Source organism: Drosophila ananassae, chromosome 3R, assembly GCF_017639315.1.
Source record: "Drosophila ananassae strain 14024-0371.13 chromosome 3R, ASM1763931v2, whole genome shotgun sequence".
In the NCBI taxonomy this organism is placed as follows: Eukaryota; Metazoa; Arthropoda; class Insecta; order Diptera; family Drosophilidae; genus Drosophila; species Drosophila ananassae.
The window spans coordinates 12872096-12897125 of NC_057930.1; the positions used below are offsets into that span (position 1 = coordinate 12872096).

Below are 25030 nucleotides of genomic sequence, written 5' to 3' on the forward strand. Positions count from 1 at the left end.
GCGCTGGCACATGTCGTATACGTAATATAAAGCGCATGGTAAACAGAGGAAAGTCAGGATTTAAGAGCAAAGAGTCCTTATGCACGCATTAGACATAAAGGCCATAGACATTAGTGCGCATAATGAAAAGCGTTTCACCATTTTCACATTTCAGACTCTTCGGTGAAGATGATGATGATGGGGGTTAGAGAAACCCAAGAAAAACAACAACCGTAACCGGCAGGGTGAAGAAAAAGTAGAATATTAATGCATATAGAAGACGGAAAACGCTCCACAAGTTATGAAAGCTTCGACACCTAACCATCCTCAAAGTGATCAGCTGTTCGCCAGCTGTTTGGCTTGACAATGTTTTGGGTAATTTTCCCACAAAACCAGACCTTTTTCGTCCTCGGTGGGAAAAACTTCCCTTGAAAACAAAAACCCAAACAATACTCCCAGATGCTGCGTGCGCATCTGTATTTCTCTCACAATCTCTTGCCCTCGGCTGGCGGCTCTCGGCGATTTTATAGCAAAGCTCCATAAAATTTATCTGAAAACGGACAGCATCCTTTGGACCAGTAGCGGAGCAACTTTGAAGCGTTACGGTTGGTCGCGAATTCGAATCGGAAAAGCCAGGGAAACTCTCAGGCCCCAAAGAACACACACATAGTGTGAACAACGCGGTGTCGGTTCGGACGGTGTGTGTTTACATTGTTTGAAAGCCAATTAAAGTGAGTTTACAGCCGACTTACACCGTATCAACATGGTTCAATTGGATTAAATTTAATTGGTCAAGTGCTATGAAATTCAAACAATATAAGAGTAAAGCAATATAAAGTGCTTGAAAAATAAACACTAAGACATTCCATACAATTAGTACATATATTTCTGGTGGAACCCTTAAGAAATAAATGCAATTCAATCAATAGTGCATGAAATATTTATAGAAAATTTCAATTTCATCGGACAAAAAGTTTGAGAGCAATTTCTATTCATTAGTTATTCAATTTCAATTTCCGCCATCAATTTAAAGTCAATTTAATTCCTAAAAAAAAACTATTTCAAAGCTTTGATTTGATTTTTTTTTTATTATAGATTTTTATTGAAATTCTATGCATCGAAAGGAAGTTCTGATAGTATGTGGGGAATGTTTCCTCAATCTCTTGGTTAGCTGTCCAAAAAAGTAGGCAACACAAAATGCCTCTTCCGCTGCCTCCGCCTTAAAGGATAACATTCTAAATTCCGGCCTTCCCCCAACAAAAAATTCCTCTTTCTCTGTACAAACAAAGTAAAATTCATGAAAAGCAAACAAAAAGCGACAAAGTGAAATTAACAAAAAAAATAAACACTGTAAGGGGAAAACCAAGGCCAAACCCTGGAAAAAAGGACAAAATGAACTGTGAACCCAAACAAATAATTTGAAATTAAAACTAACACGAAAATCACAGCTGGGGGAATGGGAGTTAGAGTTGAAATTACATCATCCTAGCGGAAATGGGAGTGGGTTCGGTTGGAGTTTCTACGTGATTTTGCTTTTAAGAACTACATTGAATAATATTTACCGGCAGATGTGCACAGTGTCCTTTCGCCGCTCAGTGGATATCTTCCCACACATTCCTTCCCCCTCACCTGATTCTGCTGGCTTTCAGCACTTGAACTTTACTTAGCTTCTTGTGGTACCTCACACTCCTCAGCCATCGTCTTACTCGGGGCTTTTCCCGCATAGCTATTTTTTTTCTAGCTTAGCTTAGCGCTTCAAGTGCCGCCCAAGAGCTTCGATTTTCCCTCTGAAGGTATGACTGTGGCTGTGTTTTCTGTGTGTGAGAGTGTGTGTGTGAGTCGAGGGCTCGGCTGATGTTGTCACCCCGAATGGAGAACTGTAAGCGCTTCACTTTACATAGCAAAAACTAGAAGATTGTGGAGATTAAGCTCAGCAGCCACCCCGAGGCATTCCGAGTCACCTATCACCCCCAGTGGCCCGAGCATACATAAATAAAAAATTTACAGGGAATAGCTAATTAAAATATTGTGTCATAAAAATGTGATTGACAATAATGACTTCAAAATATTAATAATAATTAAAAGTTATAAGCATACTGGAGGCTAGCACAAATATTTTAAAATATTTTGAAAATAAGATGCCAAAAAAACGCCTGAAGGATGGGTTCTTAACAATGAAGAGTTATCTTACTGAAGAGATTACTTAAAGGAATATCCTGCAATATCCTTTAAAACAAGAGCCTTTTTCTAGCAGTGTATTTTTCTAGCTCGCACCTTCTTCACTCTGTGATTTGTATGCGTTCGCCGCCTTCAACATGGCCCCAGCTAATGTTGGCTTTGGCTTTGCCCTAAGGGCTGCAGCTGAAAGGAATGGGCGAAAATGTGGCAAGGAGAGAGTGGCATGGGTCATGGGGTACGGGACACAGGGACTGCGGGTGCGAAAGTTGACTCCTTCGACGGCGGGTGCTGTGGCTTCCATACGTTTGGCACTAAAAACGCCGTCGCCGTCGCCGTCGCCATGGCTGCCCCATCCCATGAAGCAAGTCTCTGCGTTTGTTGGCGTGTTTGCGGCATAAAAATAAAGATAAATGCGAGTTCTTTACAACGCAACTTTACAACGCTTCTGAACACTTTGAGTTGGGCGCCACAAAAACCCCGACTGTACTCACCCTTGTCCCCTTTGCCACTTTCAACCCGAAAACCCAAAGCACTGTGCCCTGCAAGTGTTTGTTTCCAGTGCGTGGAAAAGTTAAGTAAAGTTTGCAAAATAGCAAAATAAGTTCATTTTAAATGGGGCGCTCTGTGGGGCCAGAAAATATTCTGTCTACAAAAGTGGTAAGAGTTGAAGAATTTTGGAGTTCTTCAAAGGAATGTTTTAAAGATATTCCCCTTGTGGAAATTTTATAGATTATACTTTTAAAATGTTAACCGAATTACAAGTAGGTTTACAAGGTGATTTAATATTATAATCAAGTTTCTGTTTAACAAAAAATATTAAAAACAAAACTTCAAATCGGATTAAAAGTAAAGTACCTTTTAGCTCGTAACTCCCATTTGGAAGAACTATAAACAACTCTTACTTAACTCGAAAGCAAATGAGGCAACACTTCAATTAGCCAAAACTGGTTACCAAACATTTCAAAAACACTGTGCCAGGACACACCTTATTTTACGGGTTGGCTCCGTCGGGGATGGAGGTCAAAGGGTGCTGGGCGGCAAGGTGGGTCGGATTTTCGGGTGGGTGGGTGCTATCAAAAAAGCGTCACAGCCAGCCCCTCAAAAAACTTTTGGATGGAGTTTGTCTAGGACGGGGTGTGGAGTGGGGAGGGGAGTGGTTTTAGCCTCTTCCTTTGCGGTTGCGAGTTTTAGATTTCTTCTTCTTTTAGCCATTTTGCTGTGTTTGTGTTTTGGTGTAAGCGTATGCGATTGTGTGTGTGTGGTTGTGTTGTTCTGGGCGAGTACTGGAACGGGGTGGGTGTGTGTGGTAGCCCAAAAATGCGACCAAAGCAAAGCAGGAAAAAAGTAAAAGATGAGGAAAGCACATACATTTCTAAATGTAAGAGGGGACGGCAGAAAAAGCTAAAAAAAATGTATAGAAGGAAAGTTGCTTTGCATAGAGCGAAAAATGTTCCTCGCAATGTTTATCTGCAGTTGCCCATCGCTGCCCCAGAGAGCCCCCCAGAGCCTCCAACGCCCACTCTGTTGATATTAGCGCTTGTTTATGGCTCCCTGTGTGTATGTATTTGTGTTTATTTTTTTATTCGCGCAAGTGTGTGTGTGTGTGTTTGTTTGGCACGCTTCGTCGCATTTTAAATTAAGCTTCATTTTTATTTCTATTTACATTTTGCTCTTTCGCTTCTTTTTTTCTCATTTTCCTCTTCTTTTCTTCGGCAAACAGTTGCAACAGCCGTGGCAGTAGAATCAGAAGGAGCCGCAGCAGCAAAAAAGTTTTCCCAGACATAGAACCCTCCCAGCCCAGCCTACCTAACCCCTCTTTCCCTTAATTTTTTTATATTTGTTTTTCATTTTCACTTTTATTATTCCAACATTTCTACAATATTTTTGTTGCTTTGTTTGTTTACTTTAGGGCTGCGCCAAGTGAAATATTTGATTTATTTTTTATTTGCCATTGAACGTGTTTATTTATGTGTTTCTCCAGCTTCTTATTTTATTTTTATTTATTTTTTTTGCCACTTCGCTCTTTTACAGGCTCCACTCCATTTCGGCACTTTTTCGGGATTTTATTTATTTTATCCGCCTCTCCTTTTTTATTTGCCATTTTCATATGCCAGCTATTGTAAGCTGCAGTAAATTGGAAAATTTTTAAGTGTTTTTATTTTTCCTGTTTTCGTCCATAAGCCGGCGTAAGATTTGTTTCATTTTGGGAATTAGCTTTGTGAGCATGATTTATGACAGGAAACAGTCTGGCCAGGATGGAAGGAGCTTGAATGCTGATCTCATTCCGGATTACAGAAATGAGTTTTTCTATTTGAATATACAATAATGCGCACCAGAAATGTTAGGGATTCTGTGGACAATAAGATAATCTTTTTCATTGCTGTATTCTATTAAATAAATACAATTTATTTGAACATTAAATTGGATATCCTTTTTTGCTCGGTTAAAGTACTCCTCGGATGGGATCAGGGATACAGGGATCGGATGAATATTGGCCAAGATATATCCTTCGCAATGCGTCATTTTCCCACAACCCCAACAAAGCCCACTTTTCAAGGAAAATTCATGAAAAATCGAAAAATATTTCGATCTTAGGTTTTGATGCAGATTTATGGGGAATCCTTCTTCAAATCGATAAAGGTACCCCGCTCAGAGATCGGGTGAATATTGGCCAAGATATGGCCTTTGCAAGGGTTCATATTCTCACTCCCCCAACATAGCCCACTTTGTAAGGGAATCCATCATAAAAATTTATGAAAAATCGAAAAAATATTTCGATCTTAGATTTTGATTTATGGAGAATCCTTTTACAAATCAATTGAGGTACTCCGCTCAGAGATCGGGTGAATATTGGCCAAGACATAGCCTTCGAAAGGTGTCATATTCCGACACCCCCAGAATAGCCCACTTTTTAAGGGGATCCATCAGGAAAATTCATGAAAAATCCAAAAATTATTTCGATCTTAGATTTTGATGCAGATTTATGGGGAATCCTTCTACAAATCGATTGAGGTACTCCGCTCAGGAATCGAGTGATTGTTGGCCAATAAATGGCCTTCGCAAGGATCCCCAAAAAAAGGGAAAGAGCTAACTTTATTTATTATTATTATTATTATTATTATATTATTTAATAGTTGAATAAATATTTTATGAATTAAATAAATCATCTACAAGTTGTATATCTGTTTTCAAACGTCTTAATTTAATGAAACGAAAGGCTAAGCAGCCACTCTTAATTGAAGCATTTCCCTTCAAAGAAGCCCACTTACACAAAAATAAGGAACGAGAAAATCATACTCACAGACTGTCTGGTCAGCAAAAAAAGGGGCAATTGCTGCACATGAAATCATTCTTCCTTTTGGCCTGAAAAAGAAAATATGAAAATTCGCAGCGTTATCCTTCTTATGGTTTTTTTCTCCACCCCAATGATACTGTGTATTTGTATGCCACTCAACCGCAGAAAAGTTGATGAAAAAATCTGAATGTAAAAAGGGGGAGTAGAGATGCAAAAGTTGGGCTCAGTTATCGGGGCTTACCACCGAGTTGACTTTAAGTCGTCTTGGAAATGGAAAAGGGAGAACTGAAAGGGGGTCGCCGACCGAAGAAGACGGAACTAAGCGGATTTTGATTTGTTTTTCTTGATTTTTTAGGCAAACAAAGAAATGTTCTGAAGCCGTTTGTGTCGGCGAATTCCCAAATGCTCTTAACTTTTCCCCCACTCGGTTTTAGCGAAGTTTTAAACATTGACATCCACTCAACGAAGGACATTTTCCTGTACCTGCCAGACCGCAGAACATAAATATACTTTTCAATATGGGCCTTGGCCGCAACATCAAATTGGATGAGTTTTAATTAATTTCGTCATTACAATAATTAATTGAGTGCCTGCTGGGCGGGGTGGCTGGGGCTGGGCTGGGACTGGGGCTCAAGGACATGTTTGCCCAAGTGGCTGGAGGCAAAGTGGGGTTTGGCAATTTGCAGTTTGCTGGTTTGCTCGGCTGCCGGTTGCGCAGCTGCAACAAATTGCAATATATTTTACAGCTACTTAGTCGAGAATTACACATGCACTGTGGGAGGTAACTTTTCGACGGCAGTGTGAGTGTGTTTGCGACTAGAGTTTGATTTATTGCCAGCAACTGAGCTCGTAAATAAACAAACCCGAAAGCCAGAATGGCATCAAATGTGTGCGGGAGAAAATAAATTAATGAAATTTTCTGTGACACAGTCTATGATGTCATATTGACCCGAATGTCTCAATCGATTTTATTTTTAAAATTAAATATGATATAAATAAATAGCTAATAAAGTCTAAAAACCTTATTAGCTAATTACATCAGGCATGGCTTTAACAAATCCCAGAGATTATCTTAAATTTAAACAAATTATTCCATGTCTTCTCCCTCTCGGCAATCAAATCCAATTTAAGCAATTTCTGAGGCCAATTTATTTTAAGCAGCCGTTAAACTTCATCTGCCTTCGGGCCAAAGCCATATTCAAACAGAATATCTAAGATTGTTCATCTCATTTGGACTGGCCATATGAAACCGTTTCATACCGTACAGCAAGCACAAACGGCTTTAATCTGGTAAAATGTGCCTATAAATAGCTCAAGCGAGTTTGCTTCCAGATCGGATCCGTACCGCCCAGCCATTGCCCCACCCACAACATCCTACAGGATTATGGCTTTGCCTGATAAATCTGTCGTACATAAAGCACCAAGGCGAACGACTGTTGAACTAGATTCAACATTCATGCCCGTCCACACACGAGTCTGCACTGGAAGAAAAAATCAGTAGCCTTAATCTGGCTTAGTACATGCATTTCATCCAAAGAACCATAGCTTATTCCCTGTGCTGGCGAGTAATTCATGGGGCGACGCTGCGTCTTCACTTGCCTTGACAAACTGCAGAGATAAGATGGCCCAAGTACAGCGAGCCAGTCATGAATGTATGTCCAGCTCGAGTCCTGCTTGATTGCTTGGCTCTATGGGTGCTCGGTTCTGGGCCTTGTCTGGCGTGTCCTGGCCCCGTCCTGTCCGGTTAAGTCCACTGGGCGCAATCAACTGTGAGTTGTCAGCTGCCAGAATCAGTGGTCAGGCTGGAAGCCCCTGGGACGATATTGGGTTAAGAACGGTGAGCCGCAAATCAATTGGGCCCCACTTCAAATTCCCAACTGAATTTCGTAGTGCTTTGTCAATTATATAATTTCATGCTCTCCTCTTTTTTTGTATCAATGGCCATCAAATTGAATTGTATGCGAAACGGATTATCCATTGTCAGTTATTCAATGCGGAAAATGAATTATTAATGCTCTTAGGCACGATGAAATAATAAATCATTTGATTAGCTGACCAAAACAGACAACTCCACCTGCATTCCCAAATGAAGCTTTTTTTTGCGAAATATTTTCAAAAGTTGAGTGCGCAAAATTTGTTGCATACTTTTCGCGGCGAACTCGTTGACCGAAATAATTGCATCGAGGACCTCGAACAAATTCTCTGAACAAGTACATTTGCCACTTTATTGTTCCAAAAATACTGTTGTATGTGTTTGTAGTGAGTGTGGAATTTTTGCGAATTTGTAACGAGGATAGGGGGTACCGAGCTTTACATAAATTTTAATTAATGTGTTGCCAGGCTGTGTTTGTCCCATGTGCATTAAAATTTCTATTTGTTTTGGCTCCGGGCGAACAAACAAATGTTGTAAAGCGAAACCCGATAAAAAAATAAATGCGTATAAATACAAATTTATTTGCCAACGAAAGGCAAATAACAGAAAGTCAGAAAGCCTGTGGACTTATACATAAAATATGACCGACATTTTTTCACTCAATTGGTTGGCTGGCCACTGGCCACCGCCACAGAAACCCCAATAAAAAAAAAATAAACTCCACTAATAAAATGTATTTTTCTATTTACAGATTTGCAATTGCCGACATGTGCCAAAGCAAACCGAAATAACAAATACACAAATAGTAGAATCAAAATATATATTCTGGTTGGAAAATAAAATCAACTCCAGAGGTTCAAAAATTTCCAAATAAAAAAAAGGCAAAGAAATACTAACAAAATGTGGAAAATCTGCATTTTTACATTGGTAATTGCGTTGCTAGCAGTAGCAGCTGCAACAACACCAACAACAACAGAGCCCATAACAAATGACTTGGTGACCAACAAAAACAACAACATCAGTAGCAGCAGCCACGCCCCATTGGAGGAAACAACCAACAGCCCCCGCCCCTTCGCCGAAAATAACCAGACGCTGGTGAAAATTTCAACGGCGGACGACGAGACCCGGGAAATTTCAATTGTGGGCGGCTCAACCTCAACGGCCACGCCCACCACAACGGCAACCACCAGCACAACAACAACGCTGGCAACCACCTCGGTTGTTGCCGAAAACGAGGAAACAACAACATCAACAATCAGCCATTTAATGACAACCAGCGAACCCAACCAGAAAATTCCCTTAGCTGGCTTGGGGGAACTTAGCAGCGGCATCAAGGATGCACTGCATCGCATTAAATTGAGCGAGAGTCCAAAGGAATCAGTAGCAACAACAACCACTATGGAGCCACCAGAGGCGGAGGAGCAGGATGAATCGGAGGACATGACACTGACAGTATCCCCGTTGCAAATCCAGATGCAGGCAGCAGCCTCGTATCAAGTAGCCGAGACGTTGGCCGACTTGAATGAGGAGGAGCGTGCCCGGTACGATGCCATGCTGGCCCAGCAGCCCACAGCCAGTAAGCTGAATATAGTGGATCTATATCCGCTTAAAATCGAGGATATCCAGCCAATGATTCAAAACGACAATGAGGAGCTAATCAAGCAACGTACGATTTTCACTCAGCCCGAGAACACAGAGGATTACAAACAGAATCTAATGCCCAATGAAGTGGAGCTGGTTTTGAATGGACCAGATAGCCTGAATCAGGATACAATCAAGATTAATCAGGAGAAAGCAGTCACCACTCCAGAAACCTTAAAAATGGCTACCATCAGTGTCAATCAGGGCACCACGCCGGATTTTACGGGAAAGCTATTGGCCGATCAAGACGATCTCATAACCGAAATCGAGAGCAAGTTCCAGATGGAAGAAACCACCACAACAACCACCAGGAAACCTCTGCCATTGCTTCTAAGACCCGGAGATACGTTCATAGATAGAAGAGTGAAGAAAAGCTTCGAGTTTCCCACGCAACATCGCGCCAGTGATGTGATGGCCATGCCACACATCGATTTCGCGAACACGAAATTCCAAACCGATGCCGATCAGCCACAGCCCGCTGCCACACACCCGGAGTTCTCGACCACAAAATTCTATAATAGCAAGGAGTTGTATAACGAAATGCTGTTGCATAATAAGCGCAAGTTAATGAAGGAAACTAGTCCGGAAAAGTCAGCGACTGAGGCATCCTCAACAAAGTTGAACGTGACTCCTGAGGCTAAAACTTTTCAGCCAACAACTACTGTTGCAACTACAGTAAAATCAACAACATTGCAGTCAGCTTCCACAACAACAGTAGCAGCATCATCAGCGGTGGAAGCAATAACAACAAGTACCCTAAAGCCAACAACCACCGCAACTGGAAAATATCAGAAAGAGCTTAAGCGTGCCAAATTATTGCTCAAGGCCCTGACACCACCACAGGCCACCAAGTCCAGTGAGGACAAACTGTCGGTTAAAGCCACAAAGGCGGCGGAGGGAGCTCCCTCCACCATCTCCATCGCTCCGGCAAGGACAAGCACACCCGTTCTGATGGCCACCGCAAGGACAGTGCGACCAGCCGGATCTGTCGGAGTTAATCCCACTAAGACGGCCTCAAAGCCAATTGCCAGGCCGCGTATTTTGAGTCGCCTGCAGGAGAAAATCAATTCCCTGGAGTGCGAGGTGCCCAGTGTTCCCCAGGACTCCCATCTGTGGCGTGGCAACGAGACCCACGAATTGTTGCTGCCTATTGTGGTAAGTGCACTCGAAGAAACAAAGTCGGTAAAGAAATTTTCAAAAATCGAAGCAAATATTTAACCTCTTTCTAGTTATATTTTAAACCTTTACTTTTTACTTATTTTTTGTCTCACAACTCTCTGAAACTAAATGCTATTTTGGAGCAGTGTAACCACCCGTTTAAGGCTTAGCCATGTCCAATGTTATCAAAACAATTGGAGCCTTATTTAGTTCTTATCATTAGACAGACAAAAGAGCTCACTGGTTGGGAAACTAAAGACGGCTTAACAGTTGACTTGTCTGCGAGTGCGGCAGCGAACACACGGCGTATGCGTGTTATTTGAGTAAGCGGGTTAAGCAATTAGCCGAAGGTTTTTGCCCAAAAACAGACTAACGGACTACATTTACATAATATGCCTGCTGACGGCTAATTAGTATGGAGGAAGCTTAGTTTTCGGATACGGATTAGGAAGGCAAAAAAAAAAAAAGGAAACGAGAATCCTTAATGAAGCTGCTGAAGTTTTGCCGCACGAATCCGAATAAAGAAAAGATTGATTAGGGATTGAATTTGCCCACTCCCACACACAGAGTGTAGGATAGGAATCATTTTCGCGGAAAAGGGATAAATGGGAATGGCAACCCGAAAACAATATCCTCAACTTTGTCAATGACAACACAGATATTCGATAGCCAACAACATTGAAAGTTGTTAAAACTGTTTGCTTGGCTAATTGAAAACCTTTTAGAGCTGAGACAATTTTGCAAACCAAACCGAGAAGAAATCACATAAATAAATAACAAGCGCATTTCGTCGACTGGCAGTTGGTAGTCGTCGACAAGAAAAGGACAAAAAGGATTCACTGACGAACCCTGCAAATTTAATCCCAGCCGATAAGTTGGCCAACAAAGGAAATTATTGATCGTCATTTTATTTGGCCGTTTCCGTAGCACATGTGTGTGCTTTTTGGGGTAAAAGGAAAAGGTCCCAGAACAAGTTGACCGGAAAGATGAAGGTCCGTCCTAGTTCTTATGCAAAAAAGGACAATATTCTAAGAACGAAGAGGTCAGCAGCACAGTCCAGTTCGAAAGTTTAGACTTTTCTTGGAATATCTATCAGTACATTAAATACAATTTCCTAAGCCTTTTATATTCGTAACGGACTGTTTTGTTCCTAGAACTGTTCGTAGAAAAAGGTTATCCATTTCTTTATTAAATCGCATTTGTTGTTAAATCACGAATAAACTAGACAAGGGACTTCGGGCTATCCCAAGCCCCAGCCTGAGCCTGAGCCCAGCTGGCCTGTGTTTGAGTTTGATTTTCAGTCGGTTTAGAGTCAGTTTCTTGTCGGAGGAGCCATATCCCTTTCATGTCCTGTTTATATTGACGTAAATCAAGCCATTTGCCAGGCTAAATCACAGCTGCTGCTGCTGCTGATACTATGCCCATGCCCCCTTTGGCAAATATTTAAATTTATTTTATAGAATATCTTCACCCTTTTCATTGCCAGACTTTTTGATTTTCTCCGAGAATTCCTTTGACTAACTGACTGAGAACCAACTGTTTAATTAACATCTGGCCAGGCAGTGGGTGTTCTTCCGGCCAACATTAAACTTAATGGCCATTTGTAGGCCGCTTTGAACTGCTCGGATTCCATTTCTTTCTTTAGTTAATAACAAAACGAAAACGGAAAACAGAAAAGCGGAAAAATAAAATGGAGAATTGAAAGAAGCAAACGAAATTGATTTCCTGTTTACTTTTTGGTCAGCAAATGGCGAATGGCAGCTCGTCCATGAATTTAATTAAAGGCACTGCAGCATTTTATGCAAACTTTGCTTTGGATTAAAAAAAAAAGTGAATGAAGGAAAAAAAGTATACATTAAACATTGGCATAATGTCTACCTTGAAAAATTAATTCTGGCATTCTTGGCCACTTCCAGGTCTTCATTTTCTTTCCACAGAAGTGTCCTAGCACCGAAAATAAAAAAAGAAAACAATTAAAGAAAACAATTTTTGCATAAAAGGTGAAAACATTTTTTCTTTTTCAAAGAGAAGGTCAGAGAAAACATTTCTCAACTGAATTTTATGTATTTTTCCGTTTGTTTGTTTGGGTCTTTTTTGATGAAATTGCTTGAATCTCATTTTTAAGGAGCAGCTTCCTCCTTCTCGGCCATGTTAGTCATTTAAGCCTAGTTGAGAGCATTCTCTAGTTTTTTATGCAAAGCCTATGATAATGAATAAACAAAAGAAGGATCTGCCAAGTGACACTCTAAGTGATTAAAAATAGAAAAATGAATAGTTTTTCTATGGGAATTATTTATTTCAACCTGTGCTAATCCTCATTTGAAGGGCCACAAGAGCCCAAATATTTGTGCATCTATATTTCAGTAACTTGTTATGCTAACCACCCGCTGTTAGAATTTGCTGGCTCATACCGCAAATAAAAAACGAAAATTTATGCCATTACCTATTGCGGTGTTCATAAAAAAAGAGCTTGCTAGCTAGACCACAAAACACGCATGAATTCTGGGTGACCCAAAAACTTTGCCATTTCCCAATTCGGTCAGCATTCCCTTTTGTATGTAAATAAGCAACTTTTTTCTGCTATATTTTTTATTTTTTTTCCGAGTTGACCACACATACAATGTAGATTTTTATGTGCGTAAGGGCAGGCCATTAAAATGCCATAAATTTGAGCTCTGACAAATCCTCCCCTGACACTACACAGAACAAATACCAGGGCAGGGCATATAAAAAACGACAGGCAAACTAAACCGCTTCAAATTGTGCAAAAATATGCTAAAATTGCAGGACATGGGAGAGTCCTGGGGAAATGGGCCGCATAAAAATGGCAGGGATAACCGCAGAGTCGAGTTCTGGCTCTCTGGCTTATGTTTCTTTATTTTTATTTTCATTTTGATTGTGTATGTGGCTTAACCCAAATTAATAAAAATTTGGCAACATCAAGTGGATCTGCGCATATGTATGTTATAAACTTTGCTAATATCCACCCAAAGCCAAATACAGCCCCAAATGAACCTTTTAGGTTTTTGGGGGAAGTTTATTAGGTTCGGGTTACAACGCCAGCTACTACTTATGTAAATTTGTTTTCGCCACAAAACTAAGAGCCCGGTACAGGGCCCGACTAGACAATGTTGTAAAAGTGAAATTAGAAAACTTGCTAAATAATTCAGTTAGCAACTCGCAACTCGACTGGCATTTTGTTCGGCTGTCAAACCGCAGCAGACGGCAACCTTTTAAGAGCCCATTTTACATTTCGCTGCGGATGGGTTAAATAAACCAACTCATCAAGAGACTCAAGCTCCAACTCCTGTTTCCTATCTTTCAGACCACGGAGCACTGTAGGCCGAACGAGCACTGCATACCGAATGTCCTCACCTGGCGAGGCGAGGCGGAGATCCAGTCCGGCGATATTCTAATTGTGGAGATTAACGATGCCATGCTGAATCCATCGCACGAGCCAAATAATACAAGCAGGTGAGTAACAACTTAGGACATGTTTAATCAGTAAAGTATAAACTTAAAAGCCTCCTTTAAGGACCTATTTTATTTCCTCTAATAAATTTTGATTACCTGTAAGTCAAGCTCTCAACTAACATAACTCCTTCGGCAAAAAGTTAAAGTAACTCTAGCTTGATGTGATCAAAGTAAATGACTTGGTAGCTCTGGATAAACCGTCATTATGTGCCATCAGCAACACCATCAGAAAATAGAAAAGCGAACATTTTTAGTAGATGGAGCAGTTGTTGCTACCTCATCATCCAGCTCATGATAAGGAGGATAGTGCTGCCAAAACTAGCTACAATAATAAGCTAGAATTAAAGCTATGTGAATGGGAAAGAAAATTTTCTAAAATCCCTAAATATATTTTATGAAATAGTAAAAAATAACCTTAAGTTGATATTATAAAATGAGAGCTATGAGGTCTAAAAAAAGGCTAAATTCTCTCCACCAAATATAGCTACCCTACCGACATTGCCAGCAACATTGACAGATACCCCAAGACACCTGAGCTTACCGGGAAATTCAGAGGTTTCCCCTTACTCTACCCTTCGTTACAAAAATAAAAAATACATATATTTGAACCCCCCTTTCTTTCATATTTTTACACCTACATACCTTTCAGGGATGGGGTACTGGTTGAATTCTTTGATTTTTTTGTTGTGTTTTTATTTTCAGTTAAACGCTTTAATGCGCGTTGAAACGTGTTGGTTGTGAAGCTTATTATATAATAACGTCCATTAAGGACCTTTATTGATTTTTCTTCGTCAGCACGTCTGCTCGGGAAAAGGAGATATAGATAGACATTGGTCAGATGAAGGGAATGTAGAATAGTTGCAGGTCCCAGACACGTTCCGCCATTATCAGGGGCACGCCCCTTTTACAGTTTATTAAATTGTTTTCTCTTACTCCAAAGTTCGCTGTCTAACTCTGTTTTTGGGACCTCTTCTTTATTTGCTGTTTCGCAAATTTTTATTTCGGTTTTGTTTATTTTATAATGCTTACAAAAATATCCTTTACAAACTGTGAATATAAATGCGATAAGAGACAGTCCTGAAAGCACAGAAAAAAAAGTTTAGAAATGGATATTTTGAATCAAAACTGTTAAAACTTCTCTTCTGAGTCTTTTTAAGCTCTGATGTTTAAAAAATATTATATTATGGACTTAACTCGTCGTATTTCAAACAGATTTATGGCACATCCTCTGGTTGGCTGGTATTAAATACTATCCCGTTCATATATTTTTATGTGAAAATAAATAAATTTTTTTGCCTTGTAGCAGATTTTTTCTATGCAGTGCTAGTTGTTGACCATTAGTCATTGGGTTGGATGTGCACATACCACAGCTGGCTGACCCTTTTTGCCATGGCAATTATCACGTTTCTCTTGGTTTTTGCTATCATTTTTACCCCAGCGCCCTGCACACATTTTATTATTTTTTTTTCTCGTTTTTCGCCTTCTTTTACGTTTTTGCTCTTTTTAATTTAGCCCGGTCGCTGGTTCTTATCTTATCGCTTGATAGATGCCTCTGCTGCCACCCATCAAAAAAGTTGTTTTCCGCCGCCCATCCCGAAAGGCAAGAAAAATTAAAATTCATTTGTCGAACTTTTCGGGGCAGACATCAAACGCGACCGCGTACGAAATTTTCCGGTCTTCGTGGATCTGTCTTCTTTTTTTTTTTGGGCAGGAGGAGTCTTATTTAGCCCAAGGGCCTCACAACTCGAAATGCCTGGCATAAGTTCCGATTCCTGTAACGTTCCTTGGGGGCAAAATAAGACCGCAAACAATCGAGTTAGTTGGAGGAGTGAAAGTGAGGTGGGAAAAAAAGTGTAGCACACAATTGAGCGCTGTGGGTCCGAGGAGGAAAGTTCCCGCCAAACTATGAAAATGAGATGTCAAAAAAGTTTTTATTATCGATTTAATATGTGAATGTGTGTGCTGCGGTGGCTGGGTGTCTGTTCGGGCCAAGTTAACAAATGCAATAGCAAAAAATAATAATACGTAGGGAAAAGCCAAGGGTAGCAAATAGATTGGCAAAGCTCGAGGTAGTGAAAACTTTCCGGGCTCGCAGTTTTCTAACAAGTTTTGTGCAGTCTTTTTCCCTTTTTTTTATTTTTTTTTGTTGCTTTCCCCAACAACTCGACTACGTGTTGTTGAAAAATTGGAAACTTAGATACTATATGAGGTGTCTTCCTTTGTTTGTGCCTCTGTTTGAATGTTGACTAGTTCTGCCAGGAAAACTTGCCAGCGAGGAATACGAACTTTCACAGGATGACTTTCTATGAACAGAATAGAAACGGCACCATGGCATCTCCTTTTGGAGTTGCAAATGCCGAGTCTACACCTCGTTAAAATTTTAAACCAAAAATATTAAATTTAAACAACATTGTAGGCTACAATTTGTAGCTTCTAGTATTCTCCCCCAAGAATGGATAGTTCATCCACATCTACTTTATTTAAAATTTACCCTTCAGGAGTGTTAATTTTGAGCAATTTAAAGTCCATTAAGGGTGAAGCATCTGCAAAAAGTAACCACAACATTTTTTGTCTGCTTGCCTCAGAGTCGGAAATCATCCGGGTCGAGCAAACCCCAATGGAAACCCTTTTCTGAGGCTTCCTCGCTCCGTCTCGACTAATTTCATTTCCGCCTTTCTGCTATTTAATTTCCGCTAGAGCAAGGCAACCGACAGCAACTGCTTATAAATAAATTTCAATTAATTAAGCATATACCTACGCAGGAAACGCAACTGAGACTGAGACCCGACATCTTCGGTCATATTTACAACTTAAACAAGCAACCAGAAGCCATTTAACTTGCCTGCCGTCTCAGTATCTTTCTCATTCACTCATCGTTTGCTTGTTTCTTCCTTAACTGCTTACCCCAACCGTGCTACGGCGATACCTGGATGCTGACATAATAAACGTCGACGAGCAGCGCGGTGCATGCAACACAGGTGTACCAGGTGACTCGATCCGGGCACGAACATTGCGACGTCACCGAGGGTGTCCTGCTGGATATCACACCCCTGGTGGTCGATGGCAGGAAGCTGGTTACACTGTATGATAAGGACCTCACCGAGGGAGTTAACTTGCTAATTGGTGAGTTCAACCCTAAAACTAACTAACCTACTGGCTGTGCTAACTTTGTGGTTAGCTTGGTCTGGCAAATCTTACAAAGAGAATTTTCAGTCATAGAAACATAAGAGGATTGAAGAATGAACTTTTAATGAATACTTTTTTCCTTAAATTGGCACAAAATTGTACACATTTTTTTCAGTTTTTTCCCATTTCTAAAAATAAGACAAGTTAAGCATATTAAACTTTTCAAAGAGTATTTATTTCTCCACCAAGTGTTAGTCCTCTTACACATTTTTTCTTTAGCAGAACATTTTCCGCCTCTATTCTTTGTGGGAACCGTTCAGCCGACTAAACATATATATATTTTTCTTTATGCTTTGCTATCTCGTGTGGCCTTAATTAATGCCAAGTTTTATTTCTCCTCCCTCTTTTCGCGCAGTGGTGTCCGAGCTGTGGGGAGCGCAGTGTGTCCGCCTGAAGGTGACCACGAAAACCGACAATTGCGGCGAGAACGCCGACTGCTCCGGCAAGGGAGTCTGCTACTCGAACTCGGGCATGGAGGAGTATGAGTGCCAGTGCTGCAGCGGATTCGCAGGACCACACTGCGAGGAGATCGACGCATGTAATCCGAGTCCCTGCACAAACAACGGCATCTGTGTGGACCTATCGCAGGGACACGAGGGGAACTCCTACCAGTGTCTTTGTCCTTACGGTAAGGTCATTAGCTTTAGTCCTGGTCTCATTAATGGCCAGCATCCCGAGATAATGCTATTAATATGCCTACGCCCATAATGCGGACAATACACACCATTACCATTCCACTCACCCCCGCTCCTCTGTTCCGTTTTGCAGGATATGCGGGAAAAAATTGTCAATACGAGTCGGATCCTTGCAATCCCGCCGAGTGCATGAACGGCGGCAGTTGTGTGGGCAACTCCACGCACTTTCGGTGAGTCAAAGGCAAACACAAAAGAGGATAAAAACGATGGAAAAGGAGCAGGTCCAGGATCAGGCTCAAAAGCACCGAAAAAAATTAGATGGAATTTATTTGAATTTAATTGAGTTTAGCTTATGAAAAGCCTTTTTTGTAATAGAGTTATCTTTATATTATTTTTGAGATTTCCTAATTAAATAAATAACAATAACGAAGCACTTATTTTTTGCTAGTGCAGTGTCAACATTTAGTCGTATTTGTAGACAGCAGAAGCAAGTCCTAGCAGCACCTTTCATTCAATTATCCTGACCATTGTTTTGCGGTTCTGTCTAGCCGCTGCTGCCGTCTGTGTTTGCTCATAAATGTTGACTTTTGTCGCATGTTCAAAATTCCCAGTTTAACCATTTCTCTATTTTTTCCCATTTTTGTTCTCCTATTTTTCGCATTCAGGTGCGATTGTACACCAGGGTTCACAGGACCTCTTTGCCAGCACAGTTTGAATGAGTGCGAGTCGTCGCCGTGTGTTCATGGCATTTGTGTGGATCAGGAGGATGGGTTCCGGTGCTTCTGCCAGCCAGGTGAGTAAATGCGACCAGCAATTCCATCGCCCAGCTACGTTTTCAGCAAAATGAACGCAAATTGCCATCATTCCTTTGTTGATTTGCTGGCAAAATCGCTCCCATAATGCCAATATTTTGTCAGTCGGGTTTCCAACAATGATTGTGTTGAAAATACCTTCTATTTAATTTGTAGTTTGATCTAAGACAAGGTTGGAAAGATACCTATTCGTAGAGAAAAATTTTTGGCAAAAATTCAATCAGGATACTTACAAATTTAAATTGCTTTCTGAACCATATTTGTTTTCGATGTGTAAACGTGATTTTCCTACGAAATCCACGTGCTTTAAGGCAATCAAATTTCGCTTTTCAATCGAATTGGAATCTACGCGAATCAGAAATCTACATGGAAGCTCATAAATTATTTCACTGGCACAAACACAATTTGCATAAATCGCACTCAATCACAATGAAACGTAAATGTATAAAAAAAAAATTCACTGAGACAGAGACGAAGGCAATTCCGGCGAAAGTCGAGACAGCGTCGCCGAGCATTTCCCATTTCCAATTGAAATTTCCATTTCATTTACTTTGCACATTTACATTTACCCGGAAACCATTCCCTTCGACTTCTTTTTTGCAGGTTTTGCCGGCGAGTTGTGCAACTTCGAGTATAATGAATGCGAATCGAATCCGTGTCAGAACGGCGGCGAGTGCATCGATCACATCGGCAGCTACGAGTGTCGCTGCACCAAGGGCTACAGTGGCAACCGCTGTCAAATAAAGGTGAGTGAACAATGGAAGGGGTGCTGGAATATTTCTACAAACAAAATCGAAGTGGGCCCGGAACCGAAGAAGACAGTGCCCTAACAAAGTTACATTTCTTAGACAAGACACAAATCCATTTAAAGTATTTAAACAACTCATGAGGCATAAGGACATCCCCTGAACATCTCCAAAGATTACATATTCCCAAAAGCTACCATTAGTTGATTTTTACTCCCCAAGATAATCAATATTTTTGTATTGAGAACAAATCCCGCGACAATTCTCCGATGAGAAAGTCGAGCGACCCCAAACTGCCGGCAGTTGTCTGCAAACTTGAATGGGTATTGATTTAATTTGCTGAGACCGAAACTCGCGCTTTCCCAAACACACACACACACCCACCAGAACACACATGATTGAAAATGGGATTGCATACACATATGGGTTTTTGGGGGGTATCCTTCAGATACGAATCCTGGGCAAATACATTTTTGAATACATAATGAAGTTTCAGCGCTTCTCGGTCTCGGTTTCGGTGTCGGTCTCTATTTCGACTCTGCCACAATATGCTTTGATTTGTGCCGAACAATTTTTTTGCATCTTGTTTCTTTTTGTTTTGTAGGTTGATTTTTGCGCCAACAAGCCTTGCCCCGAAGGACATCGCTGTATTGATCATGGAAATGATTTCAGCTGCGAATGCCCAGGAGGTCGCAACGGACCGGATTGTAATCAAATGCCAAGAACGGTAAGTCATGATTTATGCAGTCGTTGGTCTGAGTTTTGGTTTCTGGTTTTCTGGTTTTTCTGCTACGGTTTCTATCTCCTTTTGGCAGTTGGCGAAAATGCCAGCAAATAGCCACAAATTGTTGGCTTACTGTGTAGCAGTTGCAGTAGCATAATTGTAGCCAATTCTGTTAGCTAACTGCCGCACGATTGCATATGCAATTCTTTGAGCATTACTTTTTCATTTTAAAACTGATTTATGACATTGGTTTGTTGGCATTTAATAAATAGTTTCAGTTTGGCTATCAATTTCTCAATAAAAGTGGTTGGCAATGAATGGCCACTTTAATTAGTTTCAATTTCTTTTAGTTTTGAGATACGCAAGCTATTATTATTCATGGCCTTCCAGTTTGCCCATCAAAACTAAACCCAAGTTCATAAATTGAGTTAACTCTCAAAAAGAATTTAATAAACGCTCTATGGACTTGATAATTTGTGGTGCTAAAATAAAACTCAACAAAATGTACATAAATTAAGCGTCAAGGCGCCATAATTAAAGCTTTGTGAAAATGATGGACACGCTGACTAACCGCGACTTCTGCGAGGACCATAGATTCCGAGAACACTGTCATTATGCGAGGACGCGCCGAGGGGCTATGCTGAGCAAGGGGGCGTAGTACAGGACTCTTGGTGTGAATAGGAGGGGGGCAGACCACGGCTAGAAATTGCGGCTACACCAGTGGCTCGTGGCTCCTGTTGGGGAAGGCAGAAGCAAAATTAATTACATTTTACATGCCAGGCACACACACACTTCCACAAAAAAGGACGAAAAAGCAGAAAGGAGCCGGCTCCTCTTTGGTAATTGTTAGTTGGATGTGGTTAGATGATAGCATGCTCCATGAGTCCACCGATATAATGCAGAAATTGTTGTTTTGAATTTCAGTAGCTAGAATTATAAAGCAAAGTGGTTTATTAGATTTTAGTAAGGCGTTTAAAATCTTAAAATATAATGATTTTAGTCCCTGTTTCCTTAAACCTCTAACTTATTTTATCTATAAACTAAAACTCACCAACAATGCGATGATAACTTTCAGTACTTTCAGCAATGCAACGTGAATCCTTGCACCCATGGCGGCACATGCTGGTCCAGCGGGGATAGCTTCTACTGCGCCTGTCGTCCCGGCTACACAGGAAACATGTGCGAAGGTGAGTCCCGCTCCCCAAAAAGTCATTAACTTGATTAGGCGGCCATCAGCTTGGACCGCAGAAAATATGTTTCCCTTGGTGGCTATCTATGAGTTTACATTTCCCTTTATTTTTTATTTTTTTTGTCACTGCCCTCGAAATTTTCCGGCTTTGACTTTCCTTTTTCCGGCCTCTTGCAGATGAGTTTGTGGTGGAGACCGTCGTTAGCTCCAGCGAATTTATTGTGGACGATGCGAACGCCAGAAATTTTAATGACAAAACTTTCGGTTCATCGGTCGTGCTTAAGAGTCCCATTGAATTGCATAATGCATATTTTGCGGCTGGAGTCCTGGCAGCCGCCATTTTCATCGTGGCCGTTGTGGTAAGTTCCTGAACATTCCCTAGCATCCTTCCAAAAATATACAAAAAAAAATTTTACAATTTTGGAGTACAAGGTCCAAAACTGTTGAGGGGAAATTGTACTTTGCGGTTATGCAAAGTGCGCGAAATGGCATTGCATATTCATTTCGATGTCGGAAAAGTGGTCGAGCAACCGAATCCTGGCCAAAATGCATCCCGGCATTGAGGCTTTAACCAAAATGTAGTCGATCGCCCAAGCCAACCGACCGGGCTTAAAGCAGATGCAAATTTATACAATTGGTGTCCGTTCGCTCACAATGTGTGCTTTTTCAAGAGGATAACGGGGAGCAGGGCAATTTATTGGAAGCCTTGCTGAATAAAGAGTCCTGCCGAGTCCTGAGGCGGACAGGTTAATAGCGAAAGTTTCAGTTGAGTTATTTAGTGAGCCAAGTTTACATTTTTTGGCAATTTTTCAAATTATAAAATTTTAGTTAGGTAGTGGCTAGAGTAATTCTATAGATTAATTGCATTATTAAAAAAAAAACTATAAATAGTATGTTAATATTTTGCCATAATTGCCATAAAAAACATAATTGTGCCAAAGAATTATTAAGACTGATTAAAATTCCACTATTCACTTCTAATAAATAAAAAATGAATTTCAATGTATTCAAATTACTCTTTGAATTATTTATTACTTTATTAATATTTTTTCGTAAATAATGAAACCAATTATGTTTATATAAAAGCGTGGAAATAAATCAAACAAAGGACTGCAATAATTTCATTAATATGCTAGTGAGCTAAAGTAAACATTCAATGAAAAAAAGCAAAACCAATACCATTTATATAAATAAGAAGAGAAAGACAATTCAAAGGAAAAACTTCTGGCAAGTGCTTTAAATCAAATTTATTAGCATACTTTTTTGGGCCGCAACGTGACCTTCCCATTTTGTCGCCCACATGACACTTTTTCAGGTCGCTATTTGCCGGGGCCATTACCATTGGCTTTGCCATATGGGAACCAATCCATAACCATTTACTTAACACCCACCTCTCGACTTTTCCAGGTCACCATTTGTCACTGCAAGGTCAATCAGACGTATCGAAAATTCTCGACGCGCTCCACCTCGTTTATACCGATTCTGGGCTTCAGTCGACGGCCAAAAATGCAGGGCAAACTCAACAAACACTGGCTGAGTGGCAAAGGTGTGGTGGCCGGTGGTGCAGCCAGTGGGGCGACCGCGGGCGGATCGCAACGGGGCAGTGTCAGTGGTGCAAGTGGCACGCAGCAGGGCGCCACCGCAACACGCCACTTGCCAGGGCAGACACAGACGCAGACTTCGCTGCAGGAGCGACCTTTCCAACGGCATTTGGCCATGAATCTGGAGAACGACATGTACTACACGGTGGACTTTAGCGAGAATTCACAGCACTCGCCGTTGATACAGTGAAACTTGGGTAATGGCGGCGATTGGTTAGTCAAATTTATCCCACAGAAGAGCGAGTGAGTGAGTAAGTGGGTTGAAGCGAAAACCGAGTTAAAGAAACATTATGAGTAGTTTGGGTTTGGGTTACTTGGGGGGATTGTGTAATTATCTTTGATGCTACTCGTTGAATATTCCAAATATTGAACAGTATCCGATAATAATAAACTAAAATAGTGTGTATATGTGCGCAGAACCTAATGATTATGAGTCCGGCTAATGCAAAACACACAAATATTTATGATTAATATGTATGCCATGTATCTCTGGCCTAAATAGGCTTAGCAAACTGGTTTATCAAGGTTTATTTTGGCACAGCACACACATCCACATCCGGAACATCCGTAGCTGAATGATATTGTTTGATTATAAAACACACGTTACTTCTGGAGGGCAGAATGGATTATAATCTCGATTTATGTAAATGTTAAACACTAAACCGGACATGGTTTGTTTTGTTCTCTTTGGCAAAGTTTATTGTATGAAATTTTCAGATTTGTCCAAGACAAATAGTCTCAGCTTCTCTGCCTTTTGGCTAATTGTGGCCATAAAGTCCTTCATGAATTTCATGAGCATACAAGTGTTGAGGAAGCTTATGAAAGGGGATATTGTTACTCAGTAATTCTATTATGGAATGCAAAAGGTTTGGTGTTGATTTCGAAAAAGCTAAACTAATTGCATTTCGAAGAGTTGCTAATTAAAAACAAAATGCATTTCGATGACATATAATAAAGCCTGGCTTTCACCGCATTTTCATTTGGCAAATATTTGCAATTAGTTAAATAATAATGGAACGAAAACAAACCAGCTGCAGAATCAAGAATTCTATTGTCTGATGCGATGCAGAAATCAATTTAGTCGCGAATATTGGAGCCATATTCAACTAATTTCATGGAAATCAGTTTAGTTTAGTTTTAATTAATTTTTCCATACTAATAAATTGTGTTTAGACAGATGATGGTAGGTGGACGGTGCTCTAAATTGAATTCGGTCAGGGCTGATATCAGAGATTATTGTTGGCATACTCGACCGCAGCAGTCGAAAGTTGTTAGTGAAAAATAATTAGCATAAATTATAATTGTAGCCACAAAAGTTAATATGTTTTTTGTGCATAAATAATATTATTATACCCTTGCAGAGGGTATTATAATTTTGGTCAAAAGTGTGCAACGCACTGAAGGAGACATCTCCGACCCTATAAAGTATATATATTCTTGATCAGGATCACCTCCTGAGTCGATATGAGCATGTCCGTCTGTCCGTCTGTCCGTCTGTCCGTCTGTCCGTCGGTCCGTCTGTCCGTCTGTCCGTCTGTCCGTCTGTCCGTCTGTCTGTTTCTACGCAAACTAGTCTCTCAGTTTTAAAGCTATCGAGTTGAAACTTTGCACACACCCTTCTTTCCTTTGCAGGCAGTATATAAGTCGGAACGGCCGGGATCGGTCGACTATATCCTATAGCTGCCATATAACTGATTGATCGGAAATGCCATAACTTTGGTGTTTTTTAAGTTAGAGGGTTGGGAGTTTCTACACATATTATATTTGACCAAAATATCTTATGTACAAAATTTCGTAAGGATCGGCCGACTATATCCTATAGCTGTCATAGAACGATCGAAATTGGCATAACTTTGGTGTTTTTTAAGTTAGATAGATGGGATTTGGTACAGATTCAATTTTCAATGAAAAAAAATCTGATTTGTCGAATTTCATAAGGATCGGCCAACTATATCCTATAGCTGTCATATAACTGATTGATCGGAAATGCTATAACTTCGTTGTTTTTCAAGTTAAAAGCATGGGAGTTTCAATGGATTCCTCTTTTGGCAAAATAATTCGATATGCCAAATTTCATAAGGATCGGCCGACTATATACGATCCGCTATATATCTAATAATATAAGATGCGTGGCGCCACCTAGCGGACTGCGACTCAACTGCAAGGGTATATCAACTTCGGCTCCGCCCGAAGTTAGCTTTCCTTTCTTGTTTTTTGAAATCATTTCAATAAATGATTAAGTATGAGTGGGTGTGTACGGTGTGTATCTGTGTGCTGGCCACATTTAGCATATTGTTGTTGATATGCAAAATATTAATACTGATCCAATTGCGAAATGCAACATCACAAAGATGTCGGCAATTCATGACAAAAATCAAATAAAATGCAAAATATGAAGGCCGATCAAATGGAGATGAAAATTCTGATAAAGCTTGATGCATTCCTTTTTTGTGTCAATAATGATATTCGTGCAATTGAAGTGCGCAGTAAAATGAGTTTGTAATTAAAATGCTATACTAAGTAATTAATAACGATACAC

The 25030-nt window shown here is 40.4% G+C and overlaps 1 protein-coding gene across 2 annotated transcripts; it reads left to right on the forward strand.

The window, feature by feature from the left end:
* The first annotated feature begins 537 nt into the window (after window positions 1–537).
* LOC6496839 (protein HEG) lies at window positions 538–24882 on the forward strand. Of its 2 annotated transcripts, none has more exons than XM_001963262.4 (12): window positions 538–710; window positions 8077–10121; window positions 13450–13598; window positions 16558–16721; window positions 17140–17412; window positions 17553–17649; window positions 18085–18212; window positions 18835–18977; window positions 19582–19704; window positions 20777–20888; window positions 21068–21249; window positions 22298–24882. In XM_001963262.4, exons 2-12 carry the CDS (start codon window positions 8226–8228, stop codon window positions 22679–22681), a joined length of 3651 nt encoding a protein of 1216 aa, XP_001963298.1. In that variant the 5' UTR covers window positions 538–710; window positions 8077–8225; the 3' UTR covers window positions 22682–24882. The 2 variants fall into 2 exon arrangements, with proteins under 2 accessions (XP_001963298.1, XP_014761384.1); XM_014905898.3 differs by having other exon boundaries at window positions 20786–20888.
* The last annotated feature ends 148 nt before the right edge of the window (window positions 24883–25030 follow it).